Genomic DNA, 22,885 nt, shown 5'->3' with positions numbered 1-22,885 from the left:
GAAGCCTAGCAAGCAATAAGCCAGTACCCTTCTCTACACGGTAGGCGGCAGTGCAGATGATGTATTGGTCAGACAGGGCATTAATGAAGAAACAATGACATACAAAGGTGCTGTAACAGCTTTTGATACATATTTCAGACTTAGAAGCAACGCAATCAGAGAAAAATCAATAGATGTACTCAAAGACTAGCTGAGAATTGTGACTATGGAGCCCTGAAAGATGAGTTAATTCAGGATTACATTGCTGGAGGAGCCTTAGAGGAGACTATCAGATTTTCTGCAGTCAAGGAAGGATTTAACCTTATTGAAGGCTAAGTAGTTAACAAGGCAGGCAGAAGTGAAAATGCAAAATCATGTATTTATTTGAGGTGACAGGGAAATTTTGTGGAGAAAATAACAGAAACAATGTAGTTTGAAGGACAGAGAAGTAGCAGCTCACCTAATAAAAACCTTGAAAAAATGAAGGAACTGCAGTATCTCTATGTGGCGGGAAAAGGCGTAATGAAAATGTTGCATTGACACAGAGTGTCCCAACAAAAAATGCAGAGTGCCATTCCTGTAAGAGGGCATTTTAAAGCTGCAAGCTGCAGCAAAAAACTCCCAACTCAAAAATTTAAAGAGAAACCAATTAAAGCAAATAGCATTCAAAAACTGAAGATGAAAAAGACCATGAAGTGCCATTCTTGGAAGAACTTACAGGATCTAATGGGAACTATTGGATCGCAGACATGAAGGGTTCTCAAAATTCCCACATTTTTCATATCATCAACAAGGATGTGACTTTTGGGCTTTTACCTGAAACCAGGCAATGAGAGGAGACAGAATACGCATTCTTCCCTTTAAAACAATCAACACGAAGTTAAAGCCCATCAAAATCTAGCATAAATAATCGCTACTAACTACAGGGGCAGGAAGACCACAATCAATGCAATTATGCGAACCCATCAATACTCCACACATACAATGGCTTTCAGTTCAAGACTAGTTACAGGGGCAGGAAGACAATGATAAACATCATGCAAGCCCATTAAAAACAATGAGACATCAATCACCTGGGAAAGCCCACCAAAATCAAACAAAGAACTAACCTTGATTTGGATTGAGATAAGAAATTCGAAAAAAAAACAGTATAAATGTGCCAGCAGATCTGAGTGTGAGCAATTTTGAAAGCAGTTTTGGGCAGTGGGCAGGTTTTCAAAGCAGTTTTGGGCAGTGAGCAGTTGGAAGCAGTTTTGCAGAGTTTAAACAGGGAGCTGAGCCAAGTGGAGGAAGGCGATCTGGAGGTTTGCAGGCCCACATGCAACACCATGGTGAGTGGCATGGGGTGGCAGGCTCAACCAAAGACAACAAGGCCGCATCCGCAGCCCTCCACGAAGATCGACCACCCACAACCGCGCCCTCCATCCAACTGAAGAACCTTTGCAGATTCCACAGACCAGGACCATGTGGGGACGGCAGGCACCAGAAGACACAAAGAGCGTAGCCCAAAACTGCAACCGGCTTACCTGGCTGGATTTCGAACTGTCAAGGAACCCTGGTTGGTGAGCATGATCCCTGATCTCTCCTAGTTCAATTTAGTTAGGCTTTGGGGGTGGGACAAGGGTAAGGGGATTAGTAGCGTGATTTTCCCTCATTATGTCGTGTGTTCCCCATCCTTAACTAAATGTACTTTGTAAGTCTGTATAATCTCAGTGTAATCCAAATGTTATAGGTTCATTTGTGACTTCAATAGACTCAGTTTTTTTCTTGCACCAAAACCAGATGTCTGCTGTACTTTGACACAACCCCCAAATAAGTCCAGGGCCTAGAACCCAGGGAGTGGGAGCGATTTGAACCGCTCAGAAGTCAGAGTTGGAGATGACACACACCACCACCCTCTACAGACATTATGGTCAATGGTCATAAACAAACTTCAAATTCAACACTAGACAGGACATTTCAATTCTTTCAGACACAGAGTAGTGGCTAAAGCAAGACTTCCTCTTGCCATCGACCATACAACTCCATGGTCCAGGAGGCTTTCAACTGATGTTCAAGGGACAGTTGACTCCCACGCTTCAGTACAAAGGAAGAGACAGCACAGAAACTTTCTATGTGATCTAAAACTAAGAGTATTCACTGTTAAGCCAAAAAGTTTGCTCAGATCTAAAACGTATCTATAGGTTAGCAAAATTGGGAAGGCAAGACATACTGATATAATTCAGGACAGAATTTCCAAACTTACTTAGAGGTGTTGGGAAACTGAAAGCAGCCTATCACATCACATTGAGATCAGATGTCAAACCAGTGCCGTTTTTCACCCAAAGCAATGTTTCACACCCCCTTTTACAGAAGGCAAAGCAAGAAATTGAGTCAATGCTACATCAGGGAGTAATGTCACCTGTAACAAAACCTACAAGCTGGTGTTCAGGTATGGTTCCAGTACTGAACCAAGTATCTGGGGACAAAAAAGGAGTAAGGACTTGTTGAAGAAAAATGACGATATCATCTTGGCACTGCTGAGCCACCATTCCACAGTGCTCCAGAATGGTCTGGCTTCATGTGAACATCGAATGGGAAGACGACTGTGGACTCAACTTCCTGCTTTTCCACACGCACTTATGCCATTCCTCATAGTATCAGATATAGAGGGAGTTAGGGAGAAGGAGGATAACTATCATGCAAATGAAACCAGAACTATAATCAATACCATAGAGTACATAACTTACCAGAACTCCAGGCAGGGGAGTCAGTAAGGATTTGTGACCAAAACCACAAGAGCCTGGTTTCGGCAAAAAACACTACAACCATAAGTTTATCTTGTGGAAACTGAAAAATTGAATAGTGAAAAGAAACAGAAGCACACTCTTATATACAGGAAGAAGACCTTCAATGGAATGGGCCAGGTATCCACAAGATCAGGAAGACAACCTGAACAGCGAGCTGGTATTCCCTAATGATTCACATACTATTTTACTGTGTTCGAGAGAGGACACAGAGAATTTGAATCCTATACACCCTCTGAGAGACCTGAGAACAAGATCGGGGAGATTGGTGAAACCACCACCACAGGTCTTCAGGGGGAGATGCAGGATAATGTAAATAATGGATCAAATAGCATCAAAGACCTGGGTGGGGTGGGGGTGGGGGTTGGAATGTAGTATATAAAGGGTTCATGTTAAACATGTAAATGGACAATCTACATCACCAATGACAACAGAGCCTATTGAGGGATGATTCTGCATGCAGCCTCATGCTAAGCCTCATCCTGTATTAGAAAAATGTTTAATAAAAGGTAAAGTTTATCAATTTGCCTCTGGCAGTCTCTATCAATCTGAACTAATGACAAACTAAACTAAGACCCACAATGATGGTAACAGAGTTGCAAGGCCAAGGAATGGTACAGGTGCTTCAATTAGCCACATTCTGTGGGATAAATGGGTACAGTGGAGTTTGTTGTTACTATTCATGTTTCCTCCAAATGCTTTTGAGTCACATTCATAGCAATCAGGCAGTTTCCATGAGCTCCCCTACATGCTGACACTTGTTTATTTCTGCTTGTTATGAATGGTCCAGTATTTCTTGTGTAGGACTAATATGTTTGTTACAGTATCGTGAGCAGCTGATCAACTGAGGTTCAGTGTGCTTACCTGTCCATTAGAAATCCCTTAAATATCAGACTGTCCATTCAGGATAAAATGAAGTCAAATTTATTTGCAAGCAGATTAGTTACACAGACATTGAGGAATAAATAAAAAGAAAGTAATTTCAAACGTTAGTTAAACAAGACACAAGCCCATCAAAAAATTGAATAAAACAGTCCAGGATGTAAGTTTTTTTTTCAGTAACATTTTGCTGAGAGTCTGATGAAATGTTTCATGAACAATGATTCCATAAAGCTTCCATTAGCTTCCGTTGATGGATTAAGGAGAGTGGAGTAGGAGCCTGGGCATTGACTCATTTGTAGATCATATCTATTTGTCCAATTGTCTTTGAGATGTAACCATTTGAAGATTTGAGTAGGTTAGAGATGAATAATCTCTTGGCCACCTGGTACTCTGTTTGTTCATGACAAACTTATAGCTAGGATGTCCAGTGGTGCTGTTGTATAGGCAGAAATAAGGTTGCAGCTACTGCCTACCTGTCCATCTTCACTAGCAGGGGGCTGGGTAAGGACATAACCCTTAAGGAAACATGTTGCCTCTCGATGTCCTTGCCCTCCACTGCCACAACATCTGAATTTTGTCTTGTAAAAGTTCTGTGATATCTTTCCCAGCTCCTGTAAACCTGCCAGTGTTATTAAACCATCAACAGCCTAAGGATTCAGACATGAGAAGGAATGAACAAAGAAAACTACAGAAGCTGCCAGTGTTTCACAGCCTGTGTTGAAGGATCTACATCTGAAGTGTTAACTTCATTTCTTTCATCTATAGACGCTGACCGCTTCCAGCATTTTCTGTTTCGTGATTAGGGATAATTGGCATGAGTTTCCACAGGGATTCTCCTGCTTACTCACTGTAATGACTTTTCTGCTGGCAGGATTCCCAAGAAGATTCATCCCTGATACAATTTGTCTACTTCATGGTGTGAGGGGAATTTTGAACCTGCCAGGGTGGGTGGCTATTAGGGCTTGCAGCAGGTTAAACAATCAAAAATTCCCAGATGTCCCAAAACTAATAGAACACTGCCAACTTTCTCCTTTAACTTGAGCACATTGGTAGCGTGCAGCAGTAGAGTCTGCTATTAACATACGCTAAAAGGCAATTGAGTGCATCTTTGTTCCTATATTCTGTCTTTAACTTTTAGATCACAGGTATTCTGGGCTTCCTGGAATTTGCCAGGTTGAATAAGGTGAGTGGACAGCAGTGATTGAAGGGGCTGAGCACTGACAGGCTGGAAAGCCTTTTAATACTGAGGACTGACAGCTGCTTCTTTGCCTGAATGAAATGCTTTTGCTCACAGGAGCAAAAGTTTGCTAAAATTTGAGCAACAGGCAAAACTCACTGTTTCATTGTAGCAAAACAGGTGGTATTCTTCATTAACAGGATGCCGTTATCAAGTCAGAAAGATGCTTTGTCTACCATACCAATGTGGAATGTGGTATATGAATTTCAGTGCCAGTGTGATGCAAGGTAGTAGTCTATAAGTCCCAATGCCTAGTGGATTATATCAAAAAGCACATCCCTTTGGCTGTTTGCAATGGGCAGAGTACTGACTGTACTCTACCAGCCTAAGCTTGCAAAAGTCAGGTCACAGTGTCCAACATTTGATATGATCCTGCAATTGTACAACACTTACTAAACAATCCTGATTGTGCTAAGAATTACACCAACAACCAATTTAAGATTATCAGTCAGGCTCACAATGTGGCTCACTTATGGTTGTTAGAAGCTACATATAGTCATAGACAGGGCCATGTCCTTTGCAAACAGAAAGGTCATACCCAAGCATTACACCTTTTCCAGTTAAACAAAAGCTTGGGGGATGCCTGTCCCTGGTGCATTTCCCATGGCAATGCTCGACTAATTAGAGTTGACTTACCTGGTTTGAATTTAAACAAAAGCTTTGGGGATAACTGAATAATCCTCCTCTGTATCCCATTGGCAAAACCAGAAACGCTGAACTGCCCATGTTTCAGAAATAGCTTTGATGTCATACTTTGAAGTGCCTATCAGTGCCTTCAGCTCGTCTGCCTTATTCACTAGATTCCTTGCATTGACGTATTTACCATTAATCTCTGAGAAACTTCTTTGCTGTCTTCCTACTTGTTTACTAATTTTCTGCTTTCCATTTCCTCCAGGTTCTGATGGGCCAAACAACTTTTTTCTGTGCTATAATGACTCTATGACTCTTTACTCCCCTTCTTTCTGTACCTATACTCAGGTTCGCATCCCCTTGAAAATTAGATTAAACCTCCCCCACAGCACTAGACCTCTCCACCATTATATTTGTTCTGGCCATATTGGGGTGCAACTCATCTGCCCTGTACAGGCCCCACCCTCCCTAGGGCAGGTCCCACCATCCCAGGAATCCAAAGCCTCTCTCCTGCGCCATTTCTCCAGCCATGTATTTATTTGAACTATCCTTCTATTTCTGTACTGATTCGTACATAACACTGAGAGTAAACCAGAGATTATGACCTTTGAGGAGCTGCTTTTTAAATTCATTCCTAGTTCCCTAAAATCTACCTTTAGGACATCATTGCTCTTTCTACCTTTGCCATTGGTAACTATAAAGACCACGATCTCTGGCTGTTGACTCGGGGTGTTCTGTAGTCACTCAGTGACATCCTTAACTCTGGCAGCAGAGAGAAGGCATATCATCCTGGAACCATGCTTGTGGCCAGAGAAATGCCTCTCTGTTCCCCTAACTATACACTTGTATCATTATTGCTATACCAACCTTCCTCCACTCACCTCTTTATAGCTGAGCCACACATGGTGCAGCAGCCTTGATTCTGGCTGTGCTCACCATTACCCTTATCAGTATTCAGATCTCAATGGTGGTTAGAAAGCAAGATGCACTGTGGGGCTCCAGCACTATGTGCCTGCTCCTGACTGACCATCTGGCATTCTCCTATTCCCCCTCCACCCTGCACACTCTTAAGCTGCGCTGTGACAACTTCCAGGAATGTACTATCCATGTAACTCTCAGCCTTGGGGATGCGCCAGCTGCTGCTCACACTCCAAAAACCAGAACTCGAGCTCCTCCACCTGATGGCACTTCCTGCACATGTGGTTGTGTAGAACAAGAGAATTGTCCTGGAAATGTCACATGTCACAGGAGGTGCGTTCAATGGGGCCGAAGTGCACTGCTATGCCTCTATTTATTAGACAACTAACTAAATTTCTTAATTTAACCCACTGTCCTAACTTAAAGAAAAAAAACAATAATAATGCTCATTAACCAATTACCTGCCTGTCGCCCTGTGATGTCATGCCTTAAGTTTTGTTTTGTTGTTTTCGAATTTGCTGAATTTGCCTTCACTTAGGATCCTCTCTGTTCTGGACGTTCTCTACTTTAATTATGCCTACTTTATAGTTTTTAACCTTTTAATTAATTATTTAATCTAGTTAAAGTGATAAACAGATTAAAAATAAAGAAGGATTTGCATATAATGCCTTTCACGACCACAGGAGATCCCACAATATTCGATAGCCAATGAAGTCCTTTTGAAGCAAATAATACAAAGCAAAGTGCTGCAGGTGCTGGAAATCTGAAATAAAAATGAAAAATGCTAGAAGTACTCAGCAGGTCTGGCAGCATCTGTGGAGAGAAGAAGAATTAACATTTCAGGTCTGTGACCATTCAACAGTTAATTGTTGCAATGTAGGAAACATGAAGCCAAATTGCACATAGCAAGCTCCCAAAAAGAATATTGTGATAATGACCATATAATTTGTTACTCTGATATTGAGGGATAAATATCAGGCCAGACACCAAGGATAACTTCCCTGCTCTTCCTTGAAGTTGTGCCGTGGATCTCTTGCATCCACCTGAGAGGGCAGATGAAACTCTGGTTTAATGTCTCATTCGAGAGACTGCATTTTTAACAGTGCAGCGCTCTCTCCGTATTGCACAGGAGCGTCAGCTTTAATTTTTATGCTCAAGTCCTGGAGTGGGACATAAGTCCACAACCTTTCAGCTCAGGGGTGAGGGTGCTAGCAACTGAACCAGAGCAGCCATTAAATTAGGAAGATTAAACAATATGTTTATCTTTAACATAAACCACTAAAAGCATCGGAGGCAAAAACAAAGTGCCTCCTTCTCCTTCTGCACCAAAGTCCAAACTTTTGCATTCTATTTGTGATTCATTCTATTCAATCTCTGTCTCAATGTTTTCTTTTGTAAACCTATTTAAGCCACACCTAAGTTGCAATTCCTGACAACTTTCTATTCACAGTAATTGATGCCACACTACTCCATATAGATTTGTCAATCTTAATCAACATTGGAAACCACCAAACGCTACGTAAGATTTAATAAAAATTAACCATCAACCAACCTGAAAGTAACTGATGATCCCTTGAATAGCATGGGTGGGGGGTGGGAGGAGATCCTTTGTGCTGCTTTACACGAGTCCCATTGTGTGAGGAAGGGTGTTAGCTGAAGCCTTAATGCCCATAACTGGCAGCTCTGGTGTTAAGGCAATGTTACACGCTAATTGATGTAGATGTTTACACTCTGAACTTTGGATGGTCATTCCCTGCATTTGCACTAATGTTCCCATCAAAATGGCGTCAGGCATAACCAGCACCAGAAATATGTGCTTGCTTCACAGTCACCACTTTAAAGACAAAGCACCTGTAGCATTGAAAAAGAAACGGGTGAGATAGCTGACTTCAATAGCCAATATCTTTAGTATTGCTGAAATGTCCCAGCTGCTGTTTGCAGCGGGTAGGATACAAACCATACCTAACCAGCCCATGTTTGCAAAACTTAAAACACAGTGTCCAATATTGGATGTGATTCCAAGATTGGACAACATTTGTTAAATAATCCTCAGTGTCCTAAGAATTGTGCTGATAACCAATTTAAGATTGTCAGTCAGGCTCGCACTGTGGTGCATTTGCGTGTGCTGGAAACTACATATATTTGTACAAAGGGCCCCATTCTTTGCAGACAAAAAGAATATGTACACACATTACACCTGTTTCAGCTAAACAAAATAAGTGACAGCCATTTGCTGACTCATTCCTCAGGGCAATGTCTTGACTCCATTCAGGATCAAGCTGCCTGGTTTAAATTTCAAACAATGATTGGCAGTTAATTGTCAGGATGTGAAGGCATTGGAAAAAATACAGAGGAGATTCACAAGAATGATTCCCAGGATGAGGAACTGTAGCAATGGGGATAGATTGGAGAGATTGGGACTAATTTCCTTGCAGAAAATAAGGCTGTGGGGAGACTTAATGGGTGTATTCAAGATCCTGAGGGGTATGGACATGGTAAAAAATGAGAAACTGTTTCCACTCAAGAGAACATCAAGAACTAGAAGGCATGGATTCAAAATAATTGGCAAAAGGAGTAACTGTGATTTGAGGAAATATTTTTTCACCCAGAGGGCAGTTGGAGTCTGGAACAAACTCCCTGAAACGGTGGTGGAGGCAGGTTCGATCGAGGTATGCAAGAGAGAATTGGATTGCTACCTGAAAAGAGAGAATGCGCAAGTTTACGGGTTAAGGTAGGGGAGTGGGACTAGGTGGAATGCTCTTTCAGAGAGCCAGTGCAGACTCAATGGGTCAAATGGCCTCCTTCTGCACTGTAAAGATACTGTGATGCCATCACTGGTGCATTCTCCATGGCAATGCCGCTTGCCAACCAATCAGCACTTTTGACATACAGTATATATTGTTGTTTTCCCCCTCATAATGATATCCTTGTGAGTGTTCTGATGAGTGCAAGACGAAAAGCTTAGACATGTCTCTTTTTTCAGCAATACTCGAGTTCTGTAGTACCAAATGACTACTGATATCTTCACATGCGAAAGGTTGGTATCTCTTTCCATTATCTTTGCATTCCCAATAGTTCTTCATTGATCTGTTCTTCAATGAGAGCTGGAGATGTTGACCAAGGAACAGGATCCAGCTTAAATGTTTGCGGTTATTATATTTATTTTCTATGCTCGCATCCAGTAATGACCAGAGGGCAACAGTCACCAATGGAACTGTAGCCCAGCAAGGATTCAGGGTGGTGGATACTAACTTTCAGGCAGAGAGGCCCTGTGTCATGACAGGTTTGGGGTCACATTTCTATGCTACCAGGAAGCTGCACACACCCAGAATGGTTGTCCTATAGCCGTTCACCGACTTTGGCTCATGCAGTATCAGGTGGATCAGATGTTGCACCAACCCATACATATGTCCATAGGCAACATGTGGGATTGGATGGTTGTGATAGTGGTGTCCGCCTGAGTCAGCAGCAACCTGCAATATTTGTGAAGCCAGGAGGAAACTCCACAAAAATATGATAAGAAATGTTTTGAGTATACCTTCAAACCAGCCTGTCCCTTCAAGGGCAACTTGTTAGGATGCTCATCCCACCAACATGTCCCTTAAAATTTCAGCTGAGGCTTAACAGCATCATAGCTGCCTGATTTGAATAGTCAAGTGACTATTTGCCTGAAACAGATAATCACATTGTAATGACCTAAATAAATATCAGCAGCTGGAGCATCAGCAATCTACCAACTTCACTTTGAGGTGGTTCCTGTACCATTAATGCTGATTTTTTTTACCCACTGGAATAGACTCCAATGCATTCACAACAGGACAATAACAAAGTTGGACATAAAGATTTTGCAAAAACAAACAACATGATATCTCTTCTCCCATCTTAACATATGATTTGTGTACAACAAAAGGCAACCTGAATGTGGCTATGTCTCAATGAATGTTACCACACTTAACGCATTGAAAAATTTTCACTTGTTTTAAAAGCCATTAAAGAATGTTAAATGGAGTGTCCCCTCCAGTTGTGGTATTGCTGCAGGCTGAAACTTCCACCTGCAGTTCTGACACTGCTGGCTGATGGTTCATCCCTTATGCAGTGAACCCTCATTGGCAGTCATGCCACATAAGGGAGAACCCCTGTGGAAATAACGACAATGTATGTATATATAAAGTTAGAGTTTTGACAGCAATGTTATTTTTTATTGTACTTTAAATCATTTAATATTCCACGATTCCCAAAAACTAACTAGAACAAATCTGAAATGGAATTTTACTCTTTTCCAAAGAACATACATATGAAAGAAACACATCTACTTCATTCTTTATAATGACTTGCTGGGGATGTAATTCATGAGGCAGTTAATGTGCTATTGTCATCTCCCAGGCATCCACAAATGACACGTTGATGCCCTCAAACATCTTTCTCATCACTAAATCTAGTTGATAGGAATACCAGTCACTGTTATAGAGACTGATGTCCCGTGGAAGGGCCTGGACATTGGCAGTCTTTATTACAACCAGTGTGTCTGGACCCCTGTCCAGCAATCGTAGAATTGACCTGCGGATGTTCTGGAGCCTTCGGATGTACGATTCAACTGGAAAAGTGTTGAAATGACACCATATGGTGAGGGCTATAATGGTGCTCTTTCCTCCTTTAATCTCATCCAGTTTATTTGCAATATATGGTAGATCCTGACTTGAAATGGGTAAGATTCGGATGGGTGTGCCATGGGCATAATATTCCACTTTGATCTTGTTGTCTATATCCAAAGCGAGATGAGGGCCGGTTTTTTTAGAATTGCCGAGATCAAACTTCCTCAGCCCTAAAACAGATACCAATGATTAACACTGAGTCATATTTATTGCAAACGATAATTAAGAGGAATGAAGACAGAAAGGATATTATTTGAACCTCAGAACATCAAAATGGAGCCTTTTCTTTTGTCCTACTCTACCCAACCTGAACCAGCTTCATTCAATAATGGTATTGCTCACACACCATAATGCATCATTATATCATCACAATCAACCCACCCTGGTGCATTCATTGGACACAAAAAAAACTTTACAACCAGTAGAGTAGAATGACCTTCTCAACTAGCTCTAGCAAATGATCTTTTGCGATAAATTCATATGATGGAGCGTTTATCGATTATCTCCAGTGAGCAATAATGGCTTCATTTCTCCATGGCTAGAATTTTTGGTTTGGTGAAAGGGGATGGGGCCCACTCGCCGATGTGTAAAATGACGCGCAATGACGTCGGGTGTGCGTCCCGATTTCACCGCACATTATTCAGATCTTGAGTTCGGCGGGTGTGCACTGGAGTCGACTGAATGCCCGTGGGACTATCAAAGACATATTAAGGCCATTAAAATTCCAATTGAAATAATTAACTGAGCTGCCCGTCCAACCTTAAGTTTGGTGGGCAGGCAAAGAGCCCAGGCGGCCTTTGCATTTATCATGAAACCTCATCCACGGGCGGGATGAGGTTTCATGAGGGTTTCTAAACTAATAAAAGTTTTCAAAAAAATTCATAGACATGTCCCAGCTCATGTGACACTGTCACATGAGGGGGGACATGGTTTAAGAATTTTCTTTTTCCTTTTTAAAAATTTTTACGAAACAAACTGACCTCTCTGATGCAGCTCTGTGCTTTTGGGAGATTTCTGCACTCTTTTGCATGCATGCTTGAAAGAACGCAGGCCCCGGCTCAGCCTACTCCCCTGCCCACACAGGGAGCGCTTAGCGCTTCCGGTTGCATGTCATGTTGGGTGGGCCTTAATTGGCCCGCCCACGTAAAATGGCAGCACGCAGCTGATCACGGGTGGCGATTGGTTCTGCTCCTGCCCATGCCCGCTCCTGCCCAACCCTCCCCACAACAGGGGGAAAATTCTCCCCCATATTTCATCTCTATTCAGGGATTAGAGAGCGTTGCTGTATGACCTCTGCCTGTTCCCTAAAACATCTTACTTAAGGATGCCAGTTTTCTGTACTTATTCCAAAGGCAAAAGCAAATCTTTTGGTTCCTGTTCCACCTGACTCCTGATTTAACATTGGGCGGAATTTTACGCCAGTGGGATTTTGTGGTCCCGCCGAAGTCAATGGCCTTTTCAATGGCTCACTGCCTTTTACCCCTGCCACAATGGGGCCGTAAAATTCTGACCATTGTCTTTTGGGAACTCATCTCCACATTTATTGTGGTACAGTGAGCCGTAGATGTTTGCCGCCAAATTACTTTTCATCCAAATTTTTCCATCTGGCTTTTGATTTGGTTCATACACAATTTCTGAAGGCCACAGAACAAGTTTATGAAACTATTAAAAAGCATATTAAATCCTTGACTTCTTACATCGAGGCATAGAGTCCAAAAGCAAGAAAGCTATGCTAACCCTTTATAAAACACTGGTTGGGCCTCAGTTGGAGTATTGTAGGTAGGATGGCAAGGGCTTGAAAAGAGTTTAGAGGAGATTTATCAGAATAATACCAAGGATAAAGGACCTCAGACATGTGGGAAGACTAGAGAGGCTGGGATTGTTTTCCTTAGAGCAGGGAAGGTTAAGGGATGAAAAGGTGTCCAATGTTATGACAGGTTTTGATATTGCAAATAAAAAGAAATTGTTTCTACTGGTGGATAGGTCTGTAACTAATGGACATAGACTTTTTAAAAATTGGCAAAAGATGTTCGATGGAGATAAGAAGAATTTTCTTAAGCAGTGAGCTGTTCTGGAATGTATTGCCCGAAAAGATGAAGTAAGCAGATTCAGCAACAACTTTCAAAAGGCAATTGGATATATATCAGAAAAGGAACAATTTGTATATGGGAAAGAGTTTGCAAGTGGAACTAATTGGAAAGCTCTTCCAATGAATTGGCACAGAAAGACTGAATGGTCTCCTCCAGTGCTGTCAGGTTCTAAGATTCTCTAATAGATCTATTATGAAAAAAGATAATGGTAATGGAAAGTGGTTTAGTCAGCCTGGGAGTGCATATGCAAGATTTTTGATGAGATGTTAGTTGATGCACATTGGTATTGTCAATGGGAAACTAATGCTGTCAGACTGGCCACTGGTTTTACACAATGCTCGATTTCACTTTCCATTGAAGTTAATTTTCCAGCCAGGTGGATTCATTTAGAATTATCCCTCCTGTGCTTTCACATGAAGCGGGGTTAGAAAAGGAATTATTGACCCAGGGTGTGATTTAGCCCCATTTTCAAATCATGCCTTTTGTCCTTACCTTTATAGAATGCTTTCATTTGCTATTGTAAGCAATTTGAAAAAGCTAGTTTGAGAAGTTGAGGTGTTGGAGTGTAAGACCATCTGTGATATTTGTGTTTAATGTTTATGCTTTTTTGTAAAAGGACATTTTAGTTAAAAAGAAGTGTTATATAAAAAAAACCGACAGTAAGGTGTGCTAAGTCCTGGATGTAATGACCTCTGGTGTAGAATAAGGAATAAAGGAACCTTCTGTTCTTTTACACAGGAAGCTGGGATTCAGAAGCAGATAGTTCTGTGTCTCTGTGTGTGTGTCTATGTGTGTATTCTTAATTGTTAAGAAGGGACAAAACACTTCAAATGACGATGAGGATGGGATCACCATTATTGGGGGCTTTAGAGGCTTTTGATCCAGCTACTATGGACTTTGCAGTTTATGTTGAGCAAATGGAACAGCTTTTCTTTGTGAATGAGATTGAAGAGGAAAAGTTCTTAATTGTATTCTTAATTGTTAAGAAGTGACAAAACACCTCACCTTCTCTATCATAGAGGATGCTGGGGATGCAAAACTAAGGCTTTACAGCAGCATTATTTAATGACAGGTGTGATTACAGTGTGACAACTTCAATATGCAGCTTCCAAAATAATTCTGAGAATAGGAATTCAGAATGGGAAAAGGTTGACACAAAAATGTAACAAAATTTTATCGCAGAAAGTAAAATTTGATAGGTCAGAAGTGCACACAGATATAACATTTTAATGCATTATAGCCGGTGACAGAATCACAAAAGTTTCAGCGTAGCAGGATGTCTTGCTCCATGTCAAAGTTATCAACTCTAAAATAAAAGCAAAATACGGCGGATGCTGGAAATCTGAAATAAAAACAGAAACTGTGGAGCATCTGTGGAGAGAGAAACAGCATTAACGTTTCAAGTCAAATGACTCTACTTCGGAACCGAAGACTTTAATCAACTCTAATCCCAGATCCCCAATATTTTACCCTGTAACATTATAATTCTTTTCATATAATCATGGACATATCAGTATAGAAACAAGGCATTTGGCTGGACATATTTGTGCGGGTTTATTCATAGATCTTCCAACTAGAATTACTAGAGTTTCCTCAGAGATTTTTACAATTATATTCAATAGAAGTAAAAATTGGGAGAAATGTGCAACAGGCTGCTGATATGCTATCAGCCATTTTACACTATCTCACCAAATCAAACTTGTGTTTAATCATTATTCTGCTCGACTCAAAAGTATTTTATTTGTACACTATTTATGAATTGTGGCACATGGATCATGGCTTAAATTGTGTCATGCATAAATGACAAGCTGTCAAGATCCATAACTTTATTTATTCAAGCGAATGGGTGCTGACCGAGGAGTTTTTCAAAATTAGTTCTAAACTGACTTATAATTAACACTTATTTCATTTGGTAGCACAAAACTTGAGTATTGCTGAAAAAATACATTTTGTCAAAGCTTTTCATCTTGCACTCATCAGGACAATCGCAAGAATACCAGTGTCGGGGAAGCAACAACTTTATACCTTATGGGAAGAGAGGGCTCATTGGTTGGCAAGTGGACTTTGATTAGTAGAGGCATTGCCATGGAGAATGCACTAATTAATGGTGACTGACAGTTAACTGCCAAGCATTGTTTGAAATTTAAGCCAGGCAGCTTGACTCTGATTGGTCAAGGCATTGCTCTGAGGAATGAATAGCTATCACTTATTTTGTTTAGCTGAAACAGGCGCAATGTGTGTACATGTTTTTTTCTGTCTGCAAAGAGCAGGGCCAAGTGCATTAATTACGTAGCTTCCAGTACATGCAAATGTGCCACAATGCAAGCCTGACTGACAATCTTAAATTGGTTGTCAGCATAACTTTTAGCACACTGAGTATTTATTTAGCAAATGTTGTCCAATCGCTGAATCACATCTAATGTTGGATACTGTGTTTTGGATTTTGCAAGCACGGTGTGGTTGGGTACGGTCTGTACCTTGCTTGTTATGAACAGTGGAAGGGACATGTTGTTTGAATTGATCCACCAGTCTTTGGGATGTATGGCCTTCATACCTAGCATCACACTGGCACTGAAATTCATATACCACATTACTCACTTGTGTGCTAGGCAGTGCGCCTTTTTGGCTTGATGGCAGCATTGTGTTAGTGGAGAATACCACTTGTGTTGTTACTGCATAGCAGCAGCGTGAAACAGCTAGCTTCACCTGTTGCTCAAATTTTTGAGATGCCTTGCCCTTCCAGGGTAATCTGTGGTAGATTGGGCACTTTTCAGGGCCGAAAGTGACAACCTTAGGCCAGTTCATGCGTTTACATGATATACAGCGTGAAATAGTCTGATCAGGGTAGCCATTTTCTCACAGGATGTCTTTGATGTGCCCTATTTCAGCATCAAGCCTGCATGGCAAGTAAGTGGCTTGGGCCCTATTTAGGAGGTTGCTGATAAGGCCAATTTTATAGCGCATGGAACTGTAAGAAACCCAACATGTGTATTGACCAGTGAAGGTAGTCTTGTGGTAGACTGTGGTGGAGAACCCCCTGGCAGATTTCTCAACTAGTACATTAAGGAAAGAGAGTTCATTTGACTGCTCCATTACAAAGGTGAATTTGAGCGCAGGATGGAGCCCATTAAGACATGCAAGGAAATTATTACAAATTATTGGATGAATTGTTACAACCAGTTTTGAACATGTTTTCCAGATACACAGTGAAGGACTCCTTCACATTTGCGAAGGCCATAAAGGACTTGCACATCGATAACAATGCAGTGTCTTTGTGGTCATTTGACATTGCTAGCCCATTCACCAATGTTCCACTTAATTTGCACTGCAGCACTATATCGTGGCGATCTAGACCTGCCACCGTTAATATTCATTGAGCTTATGAATTTGGCAATTCATGCAGTTGAGTTCAGCTTTAACGACACCATGTATGCCCAAACAGATGGTGTTATCATGGGATCCCCTCTAGGCCCAGCTTTTGCAAACATCTTTATTGGTTTTTATGAGGAACTAGTCCTTGACGGAATGACTCCTAGCCTCCTACCCCTTGCATATTTCTGATATGTGGATGATATGTTTGCTATATTTAAATCCGTAGCAGCATGTAATAATTTCTTTGCATGTCATAATGGGCTCTGGGATGTTATTTGCGTCTTCTATAATGAAGACCGAAGCAAAATACCTGTTTAATTCATCTGCCATCTCCCCTACTTTCTATTATTAATTCCCCAGGCTGACTTTCTATAGTACCAATACTCATTTTGTTAACTCTTTTCTTATTTAAATATCTATAAAAACTCTTACAATCTGTCTTTATATTACTAGCTAGCTTTCTCTTGTGCTCTAATTTTCCCTCCTTATTAATCCTTTTGTCATTCTTTGCTGTTCTTTATATTCTTTCCAACCTTCTGACCTGCCACCCATCTTTGTGTAATTATATGCTTTTTCATTAAGTTTGATACTGTTGTTACGAAATAGAGATAGTTTAAGTAAGTTATATTTGTGTTTTGTTGGTGTTAGGAATGACTTTTAGCTTTAAAGTTTAAGTTTGATTTATATTTCTGTATCTCTGTGTTAAGAAAGGTCAAATGGAGTTTTAGTTTCACTTTAAAAAGGTGCTTGCATTTCTACTGAGAGTTTACAACTTAAGAAGTTAAGCAAACACAAGAGTAGAAGAATTGGGCTTTTGCCTAGCAGCAGGGGTCCAGAGAGGCAGGTCCCTGCCATAGACACGCACAGAAAAACTAAAGAAACAGCAGTTTTAAGTTCAGTTTAAAGCCAGGACCCCAGAGAAACTGGACACTAGGAGAGGGAGCTGCAGATTTCCCAAAAGAACCAAATGATCCCAAGGCCCAAGGAGTGAGACGGAAACAGGGGAAAGTCCAAAGCAGACCTTCTAGTCAAAGGAATGACAGAAACCTGGAAAAGGTCCTGATAATGCAGTTAAGAGTGAGGACAGAGAGAAAGGCTCCAACCTTCAGATTTAAAGAGACAAAAGCTGCAGGAAGCAAAGTTAAAGTGAAAACACCTTGCAAGAGGCAAGAAGTTCCAAAGAGACAACTGAATGTCTGTAACTCTTTGCTAAGGGCATGTGAAGCAGTGGTACTGTTGACGGAAGAGAGAGTGCGTGGAAGACATCTTGAATGCATCTTGACCCAGGGAAGAGGAATATCAGAATGAGAGTTCAAAACCTTGAAGGTGAACCCTGTGAAAGGCATGTGAGAGAAAGAGTCGGTTTGGGAGAAGGTTCCAAAGTGAGGTCTTGGAGAGTGGAGATTGGAAACCCTCATGTGAAAGACAGAGTTCAGTGAGACTGGTTGGCTCACTATGTGACAAGCGTCTGGAGGAAGTTGATGACAGATCCTTAGCATCTGGCTGAGGTGGAATTTGTCACTTCGTTTCAGAGTGTGGGGTGTCTGACCACAGGGTGCCATAGATTTACATGGACTGTGTACTTACTGTGGACATTAGAGTATAAAATAGCTTTTGTAACTTGTGCTACCATTATAAATCTGTACAAGTATAGTGCGGGAGTATCATAATATAGTTAATCTTTTCTTGTTTAATAAATGTTTTATTCTTTTGTTAAAAGTTCATCAGCTGACCCCTGTGCCTCTGTTCAGTAGCTACTCTCCATGTATCCAAGCAAACAAATAAAGATTAAGGTCTATCAAGCTGGGTTCCACCCTGTGATCAGGCTTGTCCAGGAGTAACCTCAGCTGGGCTCATAACAAAGCAGGGGCTCGTCTGGCATTTGAAATGTGGACAGCGAGTGATGGATGCAGAATCATAATTGGTCTGGGATTGGAAATCCTTGAACATTGGTGGGGTCTGTGAATCCTTTTAACAAGTATGTGGAGGTAAAGAGGTACTGGACATAGGATTTGGAGCTGCTGTGAGGTAACTTATATGGTTTGGAATTCAAAATGGCTTTGGAAATTGCTAAGGCTTTTTTACAGATGGAAAATGTAACTCCGACTGGTTTACAGAAACTAACCAAGAGTAAGCTGATGGAATTGGTGGATAACCTGGAGTTAGAATTACCCAAAGGGGGTGAGGAAAATAGACACAGCTGAGATAATAGCATAGCATTTGAAACTGGAAGGGCCCACCCTTGGAACTTTCTTTCTCATCGGAATATATCTATTCTGTATGTTCTGAAACATCCCTTTGAATGTCTGCTACTGAACCTCTGTTGACCTATCCCTTAATCCCATTTGCCAGTTCACTTTAGCTAGCTCTGCTTTCATGCCCTCATAATTACCCTAATTTAAGTTTAAAATGCTAGTCTTGGATGTACTCATTTCTCCCTCAAAATGCATGTAACATTCAATCATATTATGATCACTGCTGCCTAGGAGTTCCTCCACTGAGGTTATCAATTAATCCTATCTCGTTGCTCAATACCAGGTCTAGTATAGCCTGCTCTCTGGTTGGCTCCAGAATGTGCTGTTCTAAGAAACTATCCCAAAAACATTCTATGAGCTCCTCATCTATGCTACATTTCTCCATCTGATTTTTCTAGTCTATATGTAGATTAAAATCCCCCAGGATTATTGCTGTATCTTCCTGACAAGTTCCCATTATCTCTTCTTTTATGCCTTGTCCCACTGTGTAGTTACAATTAGGGAGCCTGTGCAGCACTCACACAAGTGCTTCTTTCTTGCCTTTATCTTTTCTCATCTCAACTCAAACCGCTTCTACATCCTGATTTCTTGAACTTAGGTCATTCCTCTCTAATATGCTAATACCATCATCGATTAACAGAGCCACCCCTCCACCTTTTCCTATCTTCCTGTCCTTCCTAAATGTCATGTATCCTTGAATAGTCAGGTCTCAATCTATGTCATCCTGTAGCCATGTCTCTGTAATGGCTATCAGATCGTACTTACTGATATCTATTTGTGCTACCAGTTCATCTGTTTTGTTTCGAATGCTATGTGCATTTAGATACAGAGCCATTATTTTTGCCCTTTTATTATCTTTGTAGCATTTATCCTTATCTGCTGATCTACTCTTATATCTGTACTCTCTGACCCTTCCAGTCGTGGTCTGTTTATCATTTCTCATATCAGTACCTATCTTTCTTGCCTTGTCTCTACACTTTGATTTACCACATCTTCCCAAATTTGATCCCTTGCCCCCACTATTCAGTTTTAAACCCTCTCTACTTCGCTAGTTATGCGGCTTATGAGGACACCAGCCCCAGCATGGTTCAGGCGTAGACTATACCAATGGTACAGATGCCACTTTTCCCAATACTGGTGCCAGTGCCCCACAATCCAGAACCCACTTCTCCCACACTTTGATCTGCGCATTCATTTCTTTAATCTTATTTGTCCTATGTCAGTTTGTACTTCGTTCAGGTAATAATCCAGAAATTGTTACCTTTGAGGTTCTGCTTCTTATTTTGGTGCCTAGCTCCTCATACTAACTATGCAAAGCATCCTTCCTTATCCTGCCTATGTCGTTAGTACCAACATGGACCACGACCACTGGATCCTCCCCCTTCCACTGAAAGTTCTTCTCCAGCCCTGAGCGAATGTCCCAAACCCTGGCACTGGGCAGGTGACATGGCTGTCTGGACTCTTGCTCCTTGCTACAGAGAACAGTGTCAATCCCTCTCACTATACTGTCCCCTACTACCACTAAATTCCTTTGTCTCCCCGCACTTGAATGGCTTCCTGAACCAAAGTGCCATGGTCAGTCAGCTCATCCACCCTGCAGCCCCCACTCTCATCCAAACAAGCTGAAAAAACCTCAAACCTGTCAGACAATTGCAGAGGCTGAAACTCCTGCCCTCTGGGTCCCCTTACCTGCCTCATCTACAATCACACCCTCCTGTCCTTGATCACCTTCCAAATCAGAAGATCCTATCCTAATGGGTGTGACCACCTCCTAGTACAAAGCGTCCAGGTAACTTTCCCCCTCCCTGACGTGTCACAGTGTCCACAGCTCAGTCTCCAGCTCAATAACTCTGAGCCAAAGCTCCTCAAGCTGCAGACTCTTACTGCAGAAGTACTTGCCCTTGAGAACACTGGTATCCAGAAGCTCCCACTCGCTGCAGCAATGAAACATCACCTGTCCTCCCATACTTATGTGCTGTAATTAATTACTTAATTATTTTATTCAATTATTTATTTTCTTTTATATATTTATTAATCTTATCACAAATCCTGTACTATTTTAAATCTGAGGAATAGAATAGACCTTGACCACTTAGTAGATACTCACCAAACAGCTAGCTTCTTCCCCTGTAGCAGAGCAAGAACCAGTTCCTACAGGGTGAAAGAGTTAGAAAAAGCAAAGGAGCACCTCCCGTCCCTCCTCACCAAACCTCCTCAGCTTACATTTAGCTGAACTCGATGGGCCGAATGGTCTAATTTCTGCTCCTATGTCTTATGGTCTTATGGTCTTACCAAACTCACACACTGAGGTCAGACTGAGAATGTCTGAATTTATTTGTTCTAAACAAAGGGGCTAGCTAAGTCTCTGAGTCTGAGTACTCTTTTAACACACTCTTCTAGGTGGTGGTTACTGTCTCCGGGTCTTGTTTCACCTAAACATAATAAGCAATTGCCATTTGTTGGTTCATTCCTTGGGGCAATGCATTGACCAATCAGAGTCAAACTGCCTGGTTTAAATTTCAAACAACGCTTGGCAATTAATTGTCAGTCACCATTAACTGGTGCATTCTCCATGGCAACGCCTCTATCAATCGGAGTCCACTTGCCAACCAATCAGCAGTCTCTTCTCATACAGTATAAAGTTGTTGCTTCCCTTGACATTGGTACTCTTGCGATTGTCCTGATGAGTGCAAGATGGAAAGCTTTGACAAGTGTATTTTTTCAGCCATAATTAACACTTAAAGCAGATTGCACTGCAATACCAAACACACAAGCAATGGCTGAATCTAACCTGGCACAAATTCTGTCAAATATTCAAACCACTGCCGTATAGTGGAATCTCCGAAAATGTAAACCTTTTTCCCATGGAGACAATCCATGATATTTTCAGGAGTGTTATAGTGCCGAATGTTACAGGTTGTTGACACCCACTGGTCCTGATAATAAAATCCAGATGGTGAAAGCAGGGGTTTTCCAGGGACACATTTTCCAAGAACTTTGCCTGTGAATAAAAGACGCAAGGCTGAAAACTAAGTTGGATACTTATTCGCTAATGCAGTGTACCTTTAGCATACATATATACAGAGAAAGAGCAAAATGTAGTATTCAGGACAAATTCTCTATTATTTCAGGATGTTAGTATTGTGCATTTGAAGTGATCCATAGCAACTTCTAATTAGCAGCAATATGTTTTCTAGAAGTGGTGGAAGGTGTTTTCTAATCTCTTTCATGTTTTAATAAAAGCTTTGGGAATGATTAGTCACCATGGAGTAATTTTGGCTGCCTGTCAAGATGGAGGTCCAAAGGGAAAACCAGACCATTGGAATACAATACACCAGAGTAATTGGTCACTTTTCAGGGACAGTTTGAATAAAGCATACCAAAAGATGTATGTGTTAAAATGAATACTTATTGGGAAATCAGGTGTATAGTTTACACAAGGGCCCCTTTTTAGTGATTTCTTCATTCTTTTGCTTGGCTCTTTGACTTTGGCTTCAGTGGCATGACACCGCCTACAGCAGGTATGCCAGTGGCACTGATACTGATGTGGGTCCAGTCCTATTGCAAATAAATTGTCTGACCACAAGCATTCCAACATAGAGTCATTTTCGAAGAACACCATTTGGCCCATCGAGTCCATTCGGCTCCCTAGGGAACAATCCAGTCAGTCCCACTCCCGAGCTTGAGTGAAGAATTATGCTTCACCATTGTTACATTGACTGAATGGGTTTGAGGACTTTTGGTCCCAAATTTATTAAAATTACAAAAGGATTTTTAAAAATTAATTCATGGGATGTGGGTGTCCCAGGCTAGGCCAGCATTTAATGCCATCTCTAATTGCCCTTGAAAAGATGGTGGAGAGCTGCCTTCTTGAACCATTGTAGTCCATATGGTATGGGTACACCCACAGTGCTGTTCGGTAGGGAGTTCCAGCGACTGTGAACGGATGGTGATATATTTCCAAGTCAGGATGGTGAGTGAATTGGAGGGGAACTTCCAGGTGTTGGTGTACCCATGTGCCTGCTGCCCTTGTCCTTCTAGATGGTATTGGTTGTCGGTTTGGAAGGTGCTGTCGAAGGAGACT

General features: G+C 41.4%; 1 protein-coding gene across 1 annotated transcript in view; it reads right to left on the bottom strand.

Annotated features, from left to right (window-relative positions):
- Positions 1 to 757: 757 nt before the first annotated feature.
- The window catches only part of LOC121290431 (NXPE family member 3-like), a 42,734-nt gene continuing 20,606 nt past the window's right edge, over positions 758 to 22,885 (bottom strand). The window contains 7 exon segments of the mRNA XM_041210868.1: positions 758 to 795; positions 2,709 to 2,808; positions 4,121 to 4,294; positions 9,438 to 9,646; positions 10,706 to 11,254; positions 21,593 to 21,762; positions 22,469 to 22,500. Of these exon segments, the coding sequence (XP_041066802.1) occupies positions 758 to 795; positions 2,709 to 2,808; positions 4,121 to 4,294; positions 9,438 to 9,646; positions 10,706 to 11,254; positions 21,593 to 21,762; positions 22,469 to 22,500 (1,272 nt within the window).

Source organism: Carcharodon carcharias, chromosome 18, assembly GCF_017639515.1.
Source record: "Carcharodon carcharias isolate sCarCar2 chromosome 18, sCarCar2.pri, whole genome shotgun sequence".
NCBI lineage: Eukaryota > Metazoa > Chordata > Chondrichthyes > Lamniformes > Lamnidae > Carcharodon > Carcharodon carcharias.
The sequence above is the reverse complement of the archived record's forward strand: the minus strand, read 5'-3'. Positions and strand labels throughout refer to the sequence as shown.